Raw genomic sequence first — 17,405 nt, forward strand, 5'->3', positions numbered from 1 at the left:
TTTCAATACAATTTTTATGTAATATTATCGTTTAAGAGCTTTCTTCATTCGTATATGTTTCCTTTGTTTGCTTCCACCTAATTTCTTCTTAAACATTTTATTCTTCCTCTCAGAGTTTTTCACTTTAGCCTTAACTATCCCTTTGACGTCCCTACGAATTTTTGTAAACTCTTTAGTATCCATTTTGACTTTTTCTACGAAATCAAAACCCTCTAAAAGAAATGACTATTAAAACCAGCAAAATAAGTGTATTTGGGTGAACCAACCTTGCAACCTAAAATCATCAGGTTTAAAGAAAAATGGTTCAGTCCAGAACACTGCCTGGGTGCTTCGCACTAAATCAGGAGTTTTGGTGACTTGGTTTTTTTTTGTTAAGTCATCTTTATGAGGAATGTCCCCAATTTCATCCTCCTCATCTGTTGAGTCGTATTTATAGGGATTTTTTTGACCAGGCACTGCTTTTTTAGGCTTCAATACTTCATAATTAGACTCCTCTTCTTTTTGCTCTTTGCCCTCAGCTCTTTGAAACATACTCAACAAACTGAACTGGGAAGGAGTTTCAGAAAATGTTTCTTTCAGTTTTTCTGGGATTTTATAAAAAACTTCTTTGGAAACTTCTGGTTTTTGTATCTCCATTGGTTCTTCTTCTTTGTGTTTTTTGTTTTTTTTGTTAGCAACTGGTGAGGGTGTTATTATTAAGCTGGAGTGTTCTGGTTGTGATGGATCAAATTTTAGCATGGTCTTTCTGGTTAACTGACTGAAATGTTGGAGAAATTACAGCTGTTTGTAGTTTGTGTTTGGTCAAGAATAAGCAGCAAGCTGAAAGCTGCTATTCTTGACCAATAACAAATTACCCACTGTGCTGAGATTTATACAGTGATTAGTCAAAAAAGTTCAATTTACAAACAGGCTATTAGTCTCAAACTTACCTGTTTTTTGTTATAGCAGATTTAGGTAAAAACTCCTTACCCAATACCTCTCCTAAAATTTTCAATTCTTTACTTTTCTCATCCTCTATATCCATCTCAGGTTCCATTACTGTATTGGTGGTTTCTTCTTCATCATTCTCAATAAACCTCTTATCCAAGGCAAACCTTTTGTCAGCTTCATATCTGGATTGCAACTGTAGAAGCTGCATAATCGATTTTAGAAACTGTCTTGACCACTTTGAAAACTTACCTTTTGACCTTTGCTGCCATTAAACTGCTCTTTAACCTCAAAATTTGCTTGAAAATCATCATCACTGTCCTCCTCAAAAAGTGAGTCATTTTTATGTCCATTTACTGGCACAGCCTTAGGTTCATCATTGCCAAACACAATTTTGTTATTTAGTTTTGCACTTCCATATGCCAAAGCGCTTTTAATTAAGGATTTTTTGGCTTCATAGTTTTTTTTCATGTCCCTTACTGATTGAAGCCTTTTAACATCAGCTTCACTCTTTATCCCATTTTTTTGTTTTGTTTTTGTAATTTCTATTATGGGTTTAGCCCCTACTGAAGGTATTTTCAAAGCTAAACCCTTTAAAACTTTATGTCTATTATTTTTCATTACCATATCAAGCTTTTCTTCTGGTTCTACATTTTTTGGTGATTCCACCTGTTCTTTTTCATCACTGTCTGAGCTGTCTGAACTTGAATCAGGCTTCACCACTGATTTAGTGTTATTTACTTGTTTAACAGGGGTGTTGTTGATTCTTTTGGGGGGTGATAAAGCTTCTGATACAGGTTGGTTAGAATTTTCAGGCTTGTTTTCAAGCCGTTCACGTTTTAAACGGTCTAAGAAACTCTCCCTGGCTATTTGTAGTTGAATGTAATAACCAAATTTCTTTGCTTTGAAATCGTGGAAGCCTAAAAAACAGAAAGCATGCTTTCATAAATCTGTTACTGTACATATAGTTAAAATACCATTAAAAAAAGCAATTCTCAATCTTACTTACACTCAGTTAATGCTCGGTCATCAATAGAAAGGCTGATATAAGCAAAAAATAAAGACTTGTGTATGGGGCCCAGCTCTTTGCGCTCTTTTATTTCGATAGAATGCACCTGGCCGTAATTTGAAAATGCACTTTCCAGCTCGTCCTTCGTCATTGTTTCTGGTAAATCACTGATAAATATTCTTTTCTGGTTGCTTTCCATGTTTTTCGCTATTTTCCTAACAATATAAAATGTGGTAAATAATTTGAAAACTTCTAATTGAGGTTATGTTGAAACTTTTGTTGTCTTATCTTCTTTACAGCTAAAGTCTGTTATACAAAAAAGAAGACGAGAACTGAACTGTAAATTTTAGGTTATGTCACTGTTATTGTTTACATGTTGGAATTATTATTTTTTATAACAAATACTGCTTTAAAATAGGCAGAAAGTGGTTATTTTAGTCGGATTCATGCAGATCGTTCAGTATCCGGTGTGTGAATAAAAAATACCTAAACACTTTTTATTAAATAAGTAAGGAGTAGCAAGAAATATAGAAAGCAATGCCTCTTACCCAGGCAAAAGAGCTACAACAAAAGCTAACTGTAGTTAGAAGTGAAGTTCATAATTTAAGGTTAGTAATTTTTAAATTATTTAAAGTAAAATTGACAATAGAATCTTCTTTAGAAAGCAATTGAACACCTTACAACATACACATAACAAAGACATTAACAATATCCTCAACAAGCTTAAAAATACTCAAATCTCCAGCTGTCCCAATAAAAAACTTGCAGAACCACAGACTAGTTCCTCAAAATTGCAGTCTGCAAACTTGTACCAGTTTAAACCCATTGGTACCATTAAGTCTCCATTTCCCCGCATAAGAGGTACACCCAGACAACCAACTGTAACAATGCATAATGCTAGGGCCAGTTTAAAATTAAACAAAGACACATTCACAAATCCTTCACATTCCCTACAAGATTTAGAGGAGTTCTCCCATCTGTGGATTATATTTGTGTTTCACAAGCATGACAGTGGTGTTAAAGCCAAAGTGGCCCCACCAAGGTTAAATGGTGAAAAAACAGGAGTATTTGCTACTAGAAGTCCTCACAGACCATGCCCTATTGGCATGTCTTTAGTGAAAATTGAGAAAATTGAAGAAGATGGGATATATTTTTCTGGAGTGGACATGGTTGATGGTACTCCCGTTCTTGATGTGAAGCCCTACATTCCTTGCTATGATCAGCCAAATGGATCTGGAGAAGATAAACCATTAGATCGTGACAAGGACTTGTTACCAAATGAAGAGGTTAGAGTGCCTTTGTGGATTGATGAGTCACCAGTACATAAGCTTAGAGTCTTATTTAGTTCTGAAGCTATAGAAGAGTTGTGGGCTTTAGACCCTCAGGTAAGCATATTACTAACTGTCCAGATTTATTTCAATTTTGGACTGTAATGCCCCAAATGTAGTATTGCATAAAAACACAGAACTGTTCTGGTCAAAAAAAAGCAGCAAGCTGAAAGCTGCCTTTTGTCTAAATTATCTGGACAGTGCTTTACCATAGATTATCAAACTGAGTAATTTATTGACTAGAAAGAAAATTTATTTTTGGAGCAAATGACAAGAGAATTAAAGAAATTTTAGAAAATAATGAATAGGCTAAGTAGAGGTGTTCCTAGGATGAACCACACTGTAAATACTCTTTACAGCTCCATGAAGCCAAATTGACAGTTATGATATTAAGGAACACTTACACTTTTCTTACGTTACGTAACAGCTGACATAACTGTCAAAATCCATTCACCAGTGACCTGAATCTATAGAATTATAAATAGTTGCTTATTTGAATAATTACACTGCTTCGTAGAGCCAAACTTAACAGTTGGAAGTTAAGAAACATTTTAATATTTGTTTATGTCACGTGACAGCTGTCATAACTATTAAAACTCATTCACTAGTCACCTGAAAGCCTAAAATGCCAAATAGGTGTGTTGCTTTGAGTAATTGCACTGTAAGTTGTATTTACAGCTCCCTGGAGCCAAACTTAATAGTTGGAACATTTTGATACTTGGATTCATGGAGAAATAAAGTGCATTTTTTACCGCAAATCTCCTGCATTGCTTAAAATTAACACAGACAATTCAATTTATACTTTCATGACCTGATTTTGATGTTGTTCTGTCACTTTAGACTTTAGAGCATGGTCGAATGACTAAACAGCTGTCACAACTGTCAAAAAGCAATTCATACAGATGTAAAGTGCATTTTTGATTGCGAATTTGTTAGAATATTACTAAACCATATAAAATATATGTTTTATAGCTTCTTTACGTAAATTTGACAGTGCTGACGTTGGACTGTCAATCTAGAGTGTAATCAGATGACTAGACAGCTGTAAAAAACCGATTCATGGAGATGTGAAGCATATTTTTTACTGTATTTGGAAAACTATCCATCTTAGAGGCTAAAAATACGTTTTACATCTCCATGAAAAGCTTTTTTGACAAACTAACATAAACTTTTTACATAGCTAGTTTGTCAAAGTGGTTCTTAAACTTTAATTTACCGTTTTTCGTAAATTATTCAGGGAGAAATTACCTTGGGATATCTCTATTATTAACAAAGGTAAAATGTGGGTAAATCTACTAACTACATCTGGTAGAGTGTTGTCCAGACATTTTAGAAACACCCTGTATAAATAAAATTAAGAAGTTTTGCTATTTTACCAGAGCTGGATAATTACGTTTCATTTATTAGTTTTTTAAAGATTGGGTGGTTTCAATTGTTTAACAGTTAAAACACTCAATTTAAGTTTGTCACAAGTTTCAATTCTAAATTTTAAAATTGTCTGGAAATTATGACTTTTTGGACGTTATAACCCTAAAAATGAGGGAATGACATAGTAGATGTGTGTTTTCTCCCTGAGATAAGTGGTTGCAATCTGCAATTTCTTTATCAAATAGTTTTTCAGTTTTTTGGGAATTTGGACATTTTACTAACCTAACTTTGAAGAGAATTTGAGAACAAAACTCTCCTAAATGTATACTTTTCTGTATCTGGCTCTGGTGAAACATGTTCTGTATATAAACTAATAAAATAATTATCAGTTAGTGAAACAGCGGATTCAACTGATTACTAAAGTGCTCCAAGAAGACCCCAGATCAGTTTACCTAAGAAAAAAATTAGGCTCGTTCTGTTATGTTTGGGAAATTGAGGATTTGTCGGTCAAGTGCACTTTCGACGATATTAAACATTTAGTTGAGGTACTGGAGATTAACCACTTGACCGTTTTTAAGTAAAATTTATTTACAATAAATAATAATAATAGTATAATACTTTATATACAAGACTTTAACACTTAGTAATAAAATAAACATATTTAATTTTCTACCTCGTGTGTACGATATGATAATGTGTTTTACGTTATAAAAATAAAATATCATTTTGTTTATAGAGAGTATAAGGTCAAAAAAAATGGAATGTTAAAAATAAATACGTTCTGTCGAACTATTAATCATTATAGTACAATGGTACAATAAATAAGTGATGGGAGTGCATGAAATATGATTTGAAAAGAAATTCATTGTTAAGTACTTTGCTCAAGTATACAATCGAGCGAAAAATATATCACAATCACAACCTATTCAGGACTTGAACAATATTAATAAACAGTGAATAGTTCGAGCTTCTGGAGGTAGATTAAACATCAAAATGAGATTCTCTTTTTGGAAATTCACTTATTGCACGTCAATTTTTTGATTTTTAAAACTACCTAATTTTTAAAAAAATACGTTGTTCATATCTGCTCAGAAATTACTTTAAAAACACCACTAAAAAATCGTTAGAAATAGGCCATATGATTTTCCGGTAGTAGAATAATAAACTTCTTTTATACCAAAAAAATCTAGTCTAAAATTTTTAAGATTTCAATGGGCAGATTGTGGAAAAATAGAATTTATAAACTATAACAAGTACACTAATAAATCATCTACGGTTGCTTATGCAACTGTCGTCAAAATTAAAACAGGATGTTTTCAACTACCTTAAGTGCTCGTAAATTTGACACACGACACTGTAAACCTAAACTACTTCACTCAAAGAGCTACAATATTTCTACGTATTGTCACGAAATTTTAGTTTTTTTTTTTGAGAGCGGAAGACAAAAGGTAAATGAAACGTTTCATTGTGTGAACCAAAATGAACTTTCGATTTTCGTCTAAAAAGCGACGACGTAAAAGTGAGCAAACCAATAGCGTATAAAAAGAGACTTATCGCTCTAAAAACACTTAATCTAGTAGTAGAAGAAAAAGGAGCAGTATACGCTTGACTAGTCGTAAAAAGCAGTTATTCAAGTCGCAATTGAGCTCGATATTGTCAGAGACCCTTAAGTTATAGTTATTTAGAAGTATTTTTGTTTTTACATTTATAAAAGTATGCAGCTAAAAACATTGTATACTAACAACTCAGTAGAACTACGTGATTTTATCGGTCGAGTCATAGTGAAATGACAAAGTTTTTATTATACAAAGAAATTCTATGATAAATAATAATCTAGACAAAGATAAACTGGGTAAATGACATGTGTCAGTGAGTCAAAACGGATCTGACGGTTTTTGACAGTTAAGACTGTAATAACAAAACTTCCTGTTGAAGTGGTCACGTGACTAAATGTCACATCCGCTTTGGGGCACTGACTTTTGGGACGATTTCAGTAGTATTTAGTGGCCTCCAGCAATTTTAAAATATTCAAGACACTTGTGGAGGATTTCAGTAGAATTTAGTGGCCTCTAGCAATTTTAAAACATTCTTGCACAATTTAAGACATTTGTAGAGATCTCTGGCAAGTTTTGGGATGATTTGAATAGTATTTAGAAGCCTCTGGCTGTTCCAAAAGGATTCTAGAGGCTTCTGGAATTTTTTGGGAGATTCTCAATAGTAGATGGAGATCTATGGCAATTCCAAAATTAGTTTAGAAGCTTTTGGCAACTTTTGGGAAGATTTCAGCAGTATTTAGTGGCTTTCAGCAATTTTTAAATTTTTTTTGGAAAATTTAAGACACTTGTGCAGGCAAATTTCTGTACCATTTAGAGACCTCTGGTAGTTTTTGAGAGAATTGCAGTAAAATTTAGAGGCCTCTAGCAATTTTAAAATATTTTTGGAAAATTTGAGATACTTGTGGAGGCCTCTACTAACTTTTTGAAAATATTTGTAGTATTTAAAGGCCTCTGGCATTTCCAAAATGATTCTAAGAGCTTCTGGAATTTTTCTGAAGATTTCAGCAGTATTTAGTGGCTTTCAGCAATTTTTAGGAGGATTTCAGTAGAATTTAGTGGCCTCTAGCAATTTAAAAACATTCTTGCACAATTTAAGACATTTCTAGAGACCTCTGGCAAGTTTTGGGATGATTTCAATAGTATTTAGAAGCCTCTGGCTGTTCCAAAAGGATTCTAGAGGCTTCTGGAATTTTTTGGGAGATTCTCAATAGTAGATGGAGGTCTATGGCAATTCCAAAATTATTTTAGAAGCTTCTGGCAACTTTTGGGAAGATTTCAGCAGTATTTAGTGGCTTTCAGCAATTTAAAAATGTTTTTGGAAAATTTAAGACACTTGTGCAGGCAAATTTCTGTACCATTTAGAGGCCTCTGGTAACTTTTGAGAGAATTGCAGTAAAATTTAGTGGCCTCTAGCAATTTTAAAATATTTTTGGAAAATTTGAGATACTTGTGGAGGCCTCTAGTAACTTTTTGAAAATATTTGTAGTATTTAAAGGCCTCTGGCATTTCCAAAAGGATTCTAGAGACTTCTGGAATTTTTTGAGAGATTCTCAATAGTAAATGGAGGCCTATGGCAATTTCAAAATGATTCTAAGAGCTTCTGGAATTTTTCTGAAGATTTCAGCAGTATTTAGTGGCTTTCAGCAATTTTTAGGAGGATTTCAGTAGAATTTAGTGGCCTCTAGCAATTTAAAAACATTCTTGCACAATTTAAGACATTTCTAGAGACCTCTGGCAAGTTTTGGGATGATTTCAATAGTATTTAGAAGCCTCTGGCTGTTCCAAAAGGATTCGAGAGGCTTCTGGAGTTTTTTGAGAGATTCTCAATAGTAGATGAAGGTCTATGGCAATTCCAAAATTATTTTAGAAGCTTCTGGCAACTTTTGGGAAGATTTCAGCAGTATTTAGTGGCTTTCAGCAATTTTAAAATGTTTTTGGAAAATTTAAGACACTTGTGCAGGCAAATTTCTGTACCATTTAGAGGCCTCTGGTAACTTTTGAGAGAATTGCAGTAAAATTTAGTGGCCTCTAGCAATTTAAAAATATTTTTGGAAAATTTGAGATACTTGTGGAGGCCTCTAGTAACTTTTTGAAAATATTTGTAGTATTTAAAGGCCTCTGGCATTTCCAAAAGGATTCTAGAGGCTTCTGGAATTTTTTGAGAGATTCTCAATAGTAAATGGAGGCCTATGGCAATTTCAAAATGATTCTAGAAGCTTCTGGAATTTTTCTGAAGATTTAGTGGCAGTATTTAGTGGCTTTCAGCAATTTTAAAATGTATCTGGAAAATTTAAGACCCTTGTGAAGGCCTCTGGTAACTTTTTAGAAAATTTTTATTGTTTCTGGCCTTTCCAAAATACTTCTAGAAATCTCTGGCAACTTTTGGGAGGATTATAAGAGAATTTAGTGGGCTGTAGCAATTTTAAAAATATTCTTTTTATTTGTGGAATAGGCCTATTTGGCCTTTACTATGAAAACTCGCTTATTTGCAAATTTCCTTAGAAACATTGTACAACACAGTGGTCAAAATCTGGTTAAAAAAGCCATCTGACACTTATACAGTAATAATTTGGATAAACACCTTACAGGGTAGTTAAAAAAGATTTTAAAATCTACTAAGTGGTAAAGTAATTGAATTGAAATAAAATAGAACAATTTTTGTTATTTGGACTTGCAAGACTTGTTTGTGACTGTTCTGATTTTAAATTAACCCTCAAACTTTGTCATTTCACTACGAAACGATATTCGATTACACACTTCTCCAAATAAAGGTTGGCACGTCATTTTGGCCTTTCACACTTTTCCTTTAATTAGGGAACTCAAATAGTTGGTGGCCCTCCAAAACCGTCAGAAATAAATCACTTCCTCGTCTTGCGACGGAGGCTGCTCGCCTCTAACCTTAAATTTGTCTGGGAATTTCGGATAAGTGTTAGTGCGGGCAGCTTTGCTGCCGCTTTGCGGACTTTGACATTGTCCGGGCAAACCGGCCGCAGATGGTGGCGATTGTTGCATCATGGCCGGACTAGATCCGGTGCGTATATGTGACGGTGTGGTCACCGATGTCGGTGTCTGACAACGATTATGCTGGCTGTTTTGCGTTTGTCTTCCCAATTTCAAAGGTTTACTTACCGATTCGTCTGATGGGGGACTGAAACTATTCTCGGACAGTCTTTGGTAGCCCGAATTGCTTGTCCGTCGAATTCTTTCATCTTGGCTCAGTTTCAAAGGCAAAATCTGTTGGGGTCCCCCTTGTCTCATGGTTTCCGATCCGCCACTGCTCAGTCTTGAAGCTAATTTTAATGGAATTTGTTGCTTTATCGGTAAATTTTGGGATACTTTCTGCTGATTGGTGGTGGAGATTAGATTTAGAGGCAGGTGTTGTTTTGGTTGGCTTCCACCTAATCCACATAAACTCAAAGGTTTGAATCATACAACCGGTAATAAACTCACTTTTACTCCATTTAGTCTCTTTGAGACGTTTGTCTGCGCTAGAGCTGGAGTGCGTCAAAGAAGTGCCAGTATTGGTAGTCGAAGAGGCAGCGGATGACGTGTCCGAACTTTGTGGACTGCTGTCCTCGGAACTGTCCTTACTGCTGTCGTCCAGCTGCCCCGTAATAGGAGGAAACGCCACGTTGGGCGATATTAATAAACCCTGATTGGACAGCACTTCCATTTTACGGTAGAGCTGCTCGCGTTGTTGAGAAATGTCGTTTTGTTCAGCCTTAATTTGTTCCTAAACCCAAGTTTAACCTCATTTAATATCCGAGTTTAGATATCTACTATAGCAAGTCGTTTTAGTTTTTATTGTATTTTGGAACTCAAATGTCATAAAAAAAAACATTTCTATTATGCGCTAACATTTACGATAAAAATTAAGTTAGGTTGAGACTTTTATTGGCATTTAGGAAAGTGAATAGGGATAGCTCGTCTAAAATTCACTTTCCGTGAAACACCCCGTACATTTACAGGCATTCTGGTGATTCCAAATGATTTTTCCAAAGCTTCTGGCACTCTTAGAGACTTTAAGTATTTGCAATACACTTTTCAGAGGCCTCTGGCGCTACTAAATGATTCTTCGGAAATTTCTCCCACTTTTAGAAGCATTAAGCATTTGCAATGCATATTTCAGAGACCTCTGGCAATTTTAAATGACTGTTCAGGGATTTCTAGCACTTTTAGAAGATTTATGAGCTTGCCATGGACTTTTCAGAGACTTCTGGCGCTTTCACATTACTTTTTGGAGGTTTCTGGCACTTTTAGACGCTCTAAGCATTTGCCATGGATTTTTTAGAGGCCTCTGGCACTATTAAATAATTCTTGGGAGATTTCTGGCACTCTTAGAGGTTTTAAGCATTTGCAATAGACTTTTCAGAGATCTCTGGCGCTTTTACATTACTTTTTGGAAGTTTCTGGCACTCTTAGACGCTCTAAGCATTTGCCATAGACTTTTCAGAGGATTCTGACACTTTTAATTGACTGTTTGGAGATTTCTGGAACTCTTAGAAGCTTTAAGCATTGCAATGCACTTTTCAGAGGCCTCTGGCACTTTTAAATGACTCTTTGGAGGTTTCTGGCGCTCTTAGAGGTTTTAAGCATTTACAATGGACTTTTCAGTGACCTCTGGCAATTTTAAATGACTGTTCAGGGATTTCTGGCACTTTTAAAAGATTTATGAGCTTGCCATGGACTTTTCAGAGACTTCTGGCGCTTTTACATTACTTTTTGGAGGTTTTTGGCACTTTTAGACGCTCTAATCATTTGCCATGGATTTTTTAGAGGCCTCTGGCACTATTAAATAATTATTCGGAGATTTCTGGCACTCTTAGAGATTTTAAGCATTTACAATGGACTTTTCAGAAACCTCTGGCAATTTTAAATGACTGTTCAGGGATTTCTAGCACTTTTAGAAGATTTATGAGCTTGCCATGGACTTTTCAGAGAGTTCTGGCGCTTTTACATTACTTTTTGGAGGTTTCTGGCACTTTTAGACGCTCTAAGCATTTGCCATGGACTTTCAGAGGATTCTGACACTTTTAATTGACTGTTTGGAGATTTCTGGAACTCTTAGAAGCTTTAAGCATTTGCAATAAACTTTTCAGAGGCTTCTGGCGCTTTTAAGTGACTTTTTGGCACTCTTAGACACTCTAGCATTTTTCAATGGCCTCTGGCACTTATAAATAACCCCTTGGAGGTTTCTGGCACTGTTAAACGTATTTGCAGAATAAAAACTAAAACTGCTTGCCAGAGATATCGGTTATTTGAGGGTTAAGCATTTTTTTCCAACAAAATGATATTTTTTTGCCCTAATATAGATATTTTAAGAAGAGTTAAGTTGCTTACCTGTAACCGCAACAGTTCCTGTCGCTTTTCCTCCAATTCTTTTTCTTCCTGTTCTTTGGTAGTCGCCCAAGACGCCTTTTCACCGCTCAGTTTATCTTGCAAATTGCGCAGCTCCTCCAACTGTTGATTATGTCGATATTGCTTGTCCCCCCCTTTCGTATTCGACATATGAGCTTGCAAACTAAACGCAATACAATTAAACACTTTATAAACCATTAATTGGCATAACCAACCTTCCATTCGTCGTCATCAACTGAGAAATTATACACAACAAAGTGTAGACGTAGTGACTTAACTGAATTGCGGCGTATTGCTGTTCGCGACCCAAAGATAATAGAGCCGGAGCGTCGGGGTGCCCGCTCAATTGCGTTTGAGGTTGAGGAGTAGGTATGCGGTGATCTCCCTGCGAGGGTTGTTGTAAATCGCTATTTACAACGGCCGGTGAGCCGTTGATTAAAGGTTTTCCCGTTATCACACAATTTCTATAAGGCAACCGTTCCTAAAGTAGTTCAGTTTTATATTTAGTAATAACTCTTCCACACAACTTTTAAATTTTGAATTGACGACGAAGAAGAAAATGCCTACTCACAAACAGTCTTGAATCTCCAGGCTTCAAATTTTCGAAATCGGGCGTGCTAACCGGCGTTGGTCCGGCCGTACTTTGCTTCTTACCCTGTAGCTTCAACAAGGGACCTTGATTATTGTCAAACCCGCCAAAAGTTTCCGCCCGTTTGGGCAGAATCGGTGACACGTAAGTCTCGCTCTGGTGCTCGCCCGCCGAACTAACGCTACGCGACAAATTCGTCCCGGTAGCGTAAAGTGAACTCGCTAACTGACTAACCTCCTGGATTCCCAATCAGATTTACATTCTCACACTGCGTAATTTTTGAACAAACCTGCACGGCAGTCAACACCTCCTTCCACATTTGTCCGGTGTCAGCGCTCTCGCTCACTAGATGGCGGTAAGTGGGCGGTGAGGGAGGTTCCAACCCTGACGCGGCCAACAGTTTCAACTGTAGCGCCATCTTTTCCTCTAGGAGAAGAGCTTGCTCTATGTCGTTCTGACGCAGGAGAGCTGTAAAGGTTTCACCTCAAAAACTTGTCCAAAACAACCACCAATATTTAACGGTAATAAAACAAAGCGGCAGTTTAGGGTGCGAACAATAATTATTATTATCAAAAACAAATTAATTGCTAATAGCAGGGTGGTCCAGACAACATGACATATCTTAAAGTGATGACATTTTCAAGTCACTTTGAAATATGAAATAGAAAATTTAGCGATAGGTTTAGGCAATAATAAAACTTAGTATTGTGATAAACACACAGAGGTTCTTATGCCACCTCAGTTGATAACATAAAAACCTCCATAGAAACGAAAAATAAAACTACATGTTCCTACGAGCCGGAAAATTGACATGTTGTCCAACAAGCAACAGGTGGAATTTTAGTTTTGATTAGTTCAGTCTGTATAAATTAGTAGAATTATTGAACCACCCTGTATGGGCAAATATGAAAAGAGAAAATTTTATTTAAAAGACGTACTAAGTGATGCTACAGGCAATAAACCATACAAATAATGAATCAGAAAAAAGTCGTGCACAATCCCATAAAAAACTAAAATGCTGAAAAGGTCGATACAGCATAATTTTTGACAATTTTGAACTGAATTTAATGAATAAAATAGTTATTAAAAGACGGTTTTTTTGTAGAATTATATACAGGGTTATTCAAGTTATTCGATACGGAAGATTGTGACTAAGCTATTTAAAAAACATGTTTGATTTTGGGATGAATACAGATGTATAAGTAGTATCTTTTAAAATTATTTTCAATATGTATCAAAGTTGTATTTTTTCAAATGGAATACCTAGTATTTTATTTGATTTTCAGAATCAAAAGTCTCAACAAAGAATCAATCGAGATGGAAATTTGACGTAAATTCGACGCTATTGAAAATGGCTAAAAAAAGAGTGCCAGAAACTTCTGAAAAGTCATTTAAAAGTGCCAGAGGCCTCTGAAAAATCCATTTCAAATGCTTAAAGCCTCTAAGAGTGCCTGAAATTCCCGAAGTCATTTAAAAGTGTCAGAGACCTCTGAAAATCCATTGCAAGTGCTTAAAGCCTCTAATAGTGCCAGAAACCTCTAAAGAGTCATTTAAAAGTGCCAGAGGCCTCTGAAAAATCCATTGAAAATGCTTAAAGCTTCTAAGAGTGTCAGCAACCTCCAAAAAAGAGTCAATTAAAAGCGCCAGAGGCCTTTGAAAAGTCCATTACTAATGCTTAAAGCTTCTAAGAGTGCTAGAAATCCCCGAAGAGTCATTTAAAAATGTCAGAGACCTCTGAAAAGTCCATTCCAAGTGCTTAAAGCTTCTAAGAGTGTCCGAAACCTCCAAAGAATCATTTCAAAGCACCTAAAGCCTCTAAAAAGTCCATTACCAATGCTTAAAGCCTCTAAGAGTGCCAGAAATCCCCGAAGAGTCATTTAAAAATGTCAGAGACCTCTGAAAAGTCCATTCCAAGTGCTTAAAGCTTCTAAGAGTGTCCGAAACCTCCAAAGAATCATTTCAAAGCACCTAAAGCCTCTAAAAAGTCCATTACCAATGCTTAAAGCCTCTAAGAGTGCCAGAAATCCCCGAAGAGTCATTTAAAAATGTCAGAGACCTCTGAAAAGTCCATTCCAAGTGCTTAAAGCCTCTAATAGTGCCAGAAACCTCTAAAGAGTCATTTAAAAGTGCCAGAGGCCTCTGAAAAATCCATTGAAAATGCTTAAAGCTTCTAAGAGTGTCAGCAACCTCCAAAAAAGAGTCAATTAAAAGCGCCAGAGGCCTTTGAAAAGTCCATTACTAATGCTTAAAGCTTCTAAGAGTGCTAGAAATCCCCGAAGAGTCATTTAAAAATGTCAGAGACCTCTGAAAAGTCCATTCCAAGTGCTTAAAGCTTCTAAGAGGGTCCGAAACCTCCAAAGAATCATTTCAAAGCACCTAAAGCCTCTAAAAATTCCATTACCAATGCTTAAAGCCTCTAAGAGTGCCAGAAATCCCCGAAGAGTCATTTAAAAATGTCAGAGACCTCTGAAAAGTCCATTCCAAGTGCTTAAAGCTTCTAAGAGTGCCAGAAACCTCTAAAGAGTCATTTAAAAGTGCCAGAGGCCTTTGAAAAGTCCATTGCACAAGCTTAAAGCTTCTAAGAGTGTCAGTAACCTCCAAAGAGTAATTTAAAAAGTGCCAGAGGCCTCTGAAAAGAAGAAGGCCTCTTAAAATTTTATTGTACTGATGACTAAAAACAGTAGCTGTGGTACACTAATAAAAAGTGCACCTTTTTCGAAAACACCCCGTAATTTCTTTTGTAGACCACAAATAGAAATATGTCCCGAAATATCAACCAAGCCCATTAAATGACATAAAAAAGAATATTCTAAAACTATCTCAGCTGTCAAATGCCATTGAGTTGGAATTGAAGAAACTTGCATCGCATTTTTCTTTACCCTGAATGTGACGAAATAACTTTTAGCCAAAATGAATGACGGTCCTGATTCTAGAACCGCCTTTCAAAATTATAAATAAAGGCCGTTAAAAATTGTCAAAAAACTTGCAGTACCGATCTTTTCCGAGAGTAGTTTAGTTGCCTTACAGTAAAAAAATGCGCCTAACAAAGTGATTTAGATTTTTTCAAAAATTTCAATTGCCGACAAAACATTTCATTTAGTGCGGGTTATTTACAAAACAAATTCCGACAAACTCACCACCGAAACCGACTAGCGAAAACTATCGACTACCATCGAAAAGAGTCAAAGATTTACGCTTTATTGTTACTAAGTAGGGGGTACCTAAAACCACATGCATGATATAACTAACCACTAGTGAAGTAGTGATTATGAAAATACTTTTCATGCAAACGTTCGAAAATATACGTTCTTCGCAAAACTCGCACTATTTATTTTGATACAATTAACCAAAAATGCCCAAAATATGCTTTATAAGTTTATTTTTGTAAACGACGATCTTTTTTCTTTTGTGATCAAACCAATAACTCATTGGTTCCGGTTTTTGTTATTCGGGATTTATTTAAAAGAGCAAAACAAACGAGTTCTACAAAGAGACGCATTTATAAAACTACTTTGAAAGAAACTTGTCATGCAAAAATTACCTTCGATATCCGCGTCTGCTTCTGTTCGTCGACAGAGCAAGACAAAACAATAATTTATGCTTTAAGCATCGATTTTTACGTTTGAAGTCAGTGAATGATTTTTTGACATGCTTGTATGTAGTAGTAGTATGTACAAAATTTTACATCATATATGTTCAAGTTTGTGAGTGAGATGAGAAAAGAGATTGAAAAATTTACTCACCGATCAGGTTCCTCACTTGGTTTTGCTTGGCGTTCAGTAATCCTTGTCGGTCTTCGGCAGACATTGTTGAAGGATCTTCCTCTTCTTCTGGACAACACTGAACAGCCTCTCTGCAACAATTATGACATTAACAAAAAAGACTTTTTGAGTTAGAAGTTATTACCTGACAGCTTGAATCCAAACCTGCTTGTCTTTGGGTTTATGCACTTTTAGTTCGAACATCTCAGGTTCAGCCGGATTGGAGGAGATCAAGTAAATTCCCCGAGAATCTTGACCAGCTTTCTCCCTGACTAGAAGTTTCTGCAGTGAAACCACTCCAGCCTGAAAATCACTTTGTTACTTCCCTTTCAAACTGTTTTTTTTTTTATTTCAGTACTTTGTTATCCGGAGTGAAGAAGCTGTACTTGTTGGAATTTTCTTGTAGGAAAAACAGCACGTCTGTAAGCACTATAACAAGGACCACCTGCATTTTTCCGCGTCCCTGCATTAGCATGGCAACACCTTCAAATTTGAGCGATCGGTTGCCCTGAAGTATGTCAGATTTTTTGAACTTGTGTCCTCGATGTATCGTGAATGATTTAGCGTCAATCCTGTGGTAAATATCCAGTTTTCGATCTTCTTTTTCTTTTTCTGCAACTTGAGCATCCACCTCCACTAAAATTTCCTTAACTAAAGACATAGCTTTTTGCAATGTTTCTTGTTCATCTTTATTGTCTTTGCTGGTCTTAATTAACGGTTCAATAAGCAGTGGATACTTGGTTAACCTTTGCGTTACGAAAAGAATACATTCGGGAATACCCTTCTTTTTCAATAAAGGATTTGTCTGACAGTGTTTGACGAACTCTCCAAAACGCGGATCCTGCTGCACGTAATACTTGTATATTTCCACGGCGTCTCTATGCCGGCTGCAGAACTCCCCTAAAATTTTACTTTGTTACCTCATGACTTAAAACAGAACAGATACTAACCATAAGCAGATTTCAATTTAGAAGCGTGATCTTTGGAGAATTGTTCTAACAAAATATCGGCTATAGAACTGACAATAGGACTTTCACGCTGTCGTTGCCTTAATCTTGATAACAATTCCAAGTGTAGTTCAGTTAAATCAGACAGTCTCGGAAACATTCGTTCCAAATTAGGACCTAAATTGAAGTACTTCTGAAGTCCGTCCACAAAAATCTACAAACTGCATGTAACAATCAAAGGCAATTTAGGTGTTAAGGAGTACCTTTTGCATAACAAGCAAAGTCATACAATGATGCTTTTCAGTCAGAATGAACTCGTAAATGTGTTCCTGCCTTTTAACTTCTTTTTCCTTAAGTTTTCGGGCTATTTCTTTGCCTACGTGAGGCGTCCATGAATCTGGTTCAATCTCGTGAAGTCCGAGACTAATGTCCGAACATAAATCCGAAGCTGTGATTGTGGTGTCGGACAGAAATTCGGATTGGACTAAAGCTACATCATCCGCAAAACTACACAAATATTAACACCACTTAGAATGAGAAGGGTTTTGCAAAAAAAAGCTTA

At 35.9% G+C, this 17,405-nt stretch overlaps 3 protein-coding genes across 7 annotated transcripts in view; 1 reads left to right on the forward strand and 2 right to left on the reverse strand.

The window, feature by feature from the left end:
• On the reverse strand, positions 1-2,135 carry LOC145729441 (putative RNA-binding protein CG14230). Its single transcript, XM_081980210.1, has 5 exons — positions 1,937-2,135; positions 1,180-1,847; positions 930-1,132; positions 267-757; positions 1-212 (listed from the first exon to the last, which is right to left on the reverse strand). Exons 1-5 carry the CDS (start codon positions 2,133-2,135, stop codon positions 25-27), a joined length of 1,749 nt encoding a protein of 582 aa, XP_081836336.1. The 3' UTR covers positions 1-24.
• Positions 2,012-17,405, reverse strand: part of cyst (rho guanine nucleotide exchange factor 18 cysts) — a 27,986-nt gene continuing 12,592 nt past the window's right edge. For 3 of the 5 annotated variants that reach the window (XM_081980202.1, XM_081980200.1, XM_081980203.1), the window contains 13 exons: positions 17,107-17,350; positions 16,847-17,057; positions 16,255-16,796; positions 16,042-16,199; positions 15,879-15,988; positions 15,677-15,697; positions 12,425-12,603; positions 12,118-12,372; positions 11,762-12,027; positions 11,529-11,709; positions 9,639-9,921; positions 9,318-9,586; positions 5,201-9,257 (listed from right to left, as the gene is read on the reverse strand). In XM_081980202.1, the coding sequence (XP_081836328.1) occupies positions 9,036-9,257; positions 9,318-9,586; positions 9,639-9,921; positions 11,529-11,709; positions 11,762-12,027; positions 12,118-12,372; positions 12,425-12,603; positions 15,677-15,697; positions 15,879-15,988; positions 16,042-16,199; positions 16,255-16,796; positions 16,847-17,057; positions 17,107-17,350 (2,941 nt within the window). In that variant the 3' untranslated portion in view covers positions 5,201-9,035. Of the gene's footprint in view, positions 2,152-5,200; positions 9,258-9,317; positions 9,587-9,638; positions 9,922-11,528; positions 11,710-11,761; positions 12,028-12,117; positions 12,373-12,424; positions 12,604-15,676; positions 15,698-15,878; positions 15,989-16,041; positions 16,200-16,254; positions 16,797-16,846; positions 17,058-17,106; positions 17,351-17,405 lie in introns of those variants that run through there. The other 2 variants (XM_081980204.1, XM_081980201.1) reach the window with 2 other exon arrangements.
• On the forward strand, positions 2,322-5,304 carry LOC145729445 (tRNA (adenine(37)-N6)-methyltransferase-like). The gene is made up of 3 exons (XM_081980215.1): positions 2,322-2,544; positions 2,598-3,321; positions 5,022-5,304. The coding sequence occupies exons 1-3, from the start codon at positions 2,474-2,476 to the stop codon at positions 5,211-5,213; spliced, it is 987 nt and encodes a 328-aa protein (XP_081836341.1). The 5' UTR covers positions 2,322-2,473; the 3' UTR covers positions 5,214-5,304.

The sequence above is a fragment of the Ips typographus genome, linkage group LG5 (genome assembly GCF_016097725.1).
Source record: "Ips typographus isolate SLU linkage group LG5, UJ_Ityp_2.0, whole genome shotgun sequence".
Classification (NCBI taxonomy): Eukaryota; Metazoa; Arthropoda; class Insecta; order Coleoptera; family Curculionidae; genus Ips; species Ips typographus.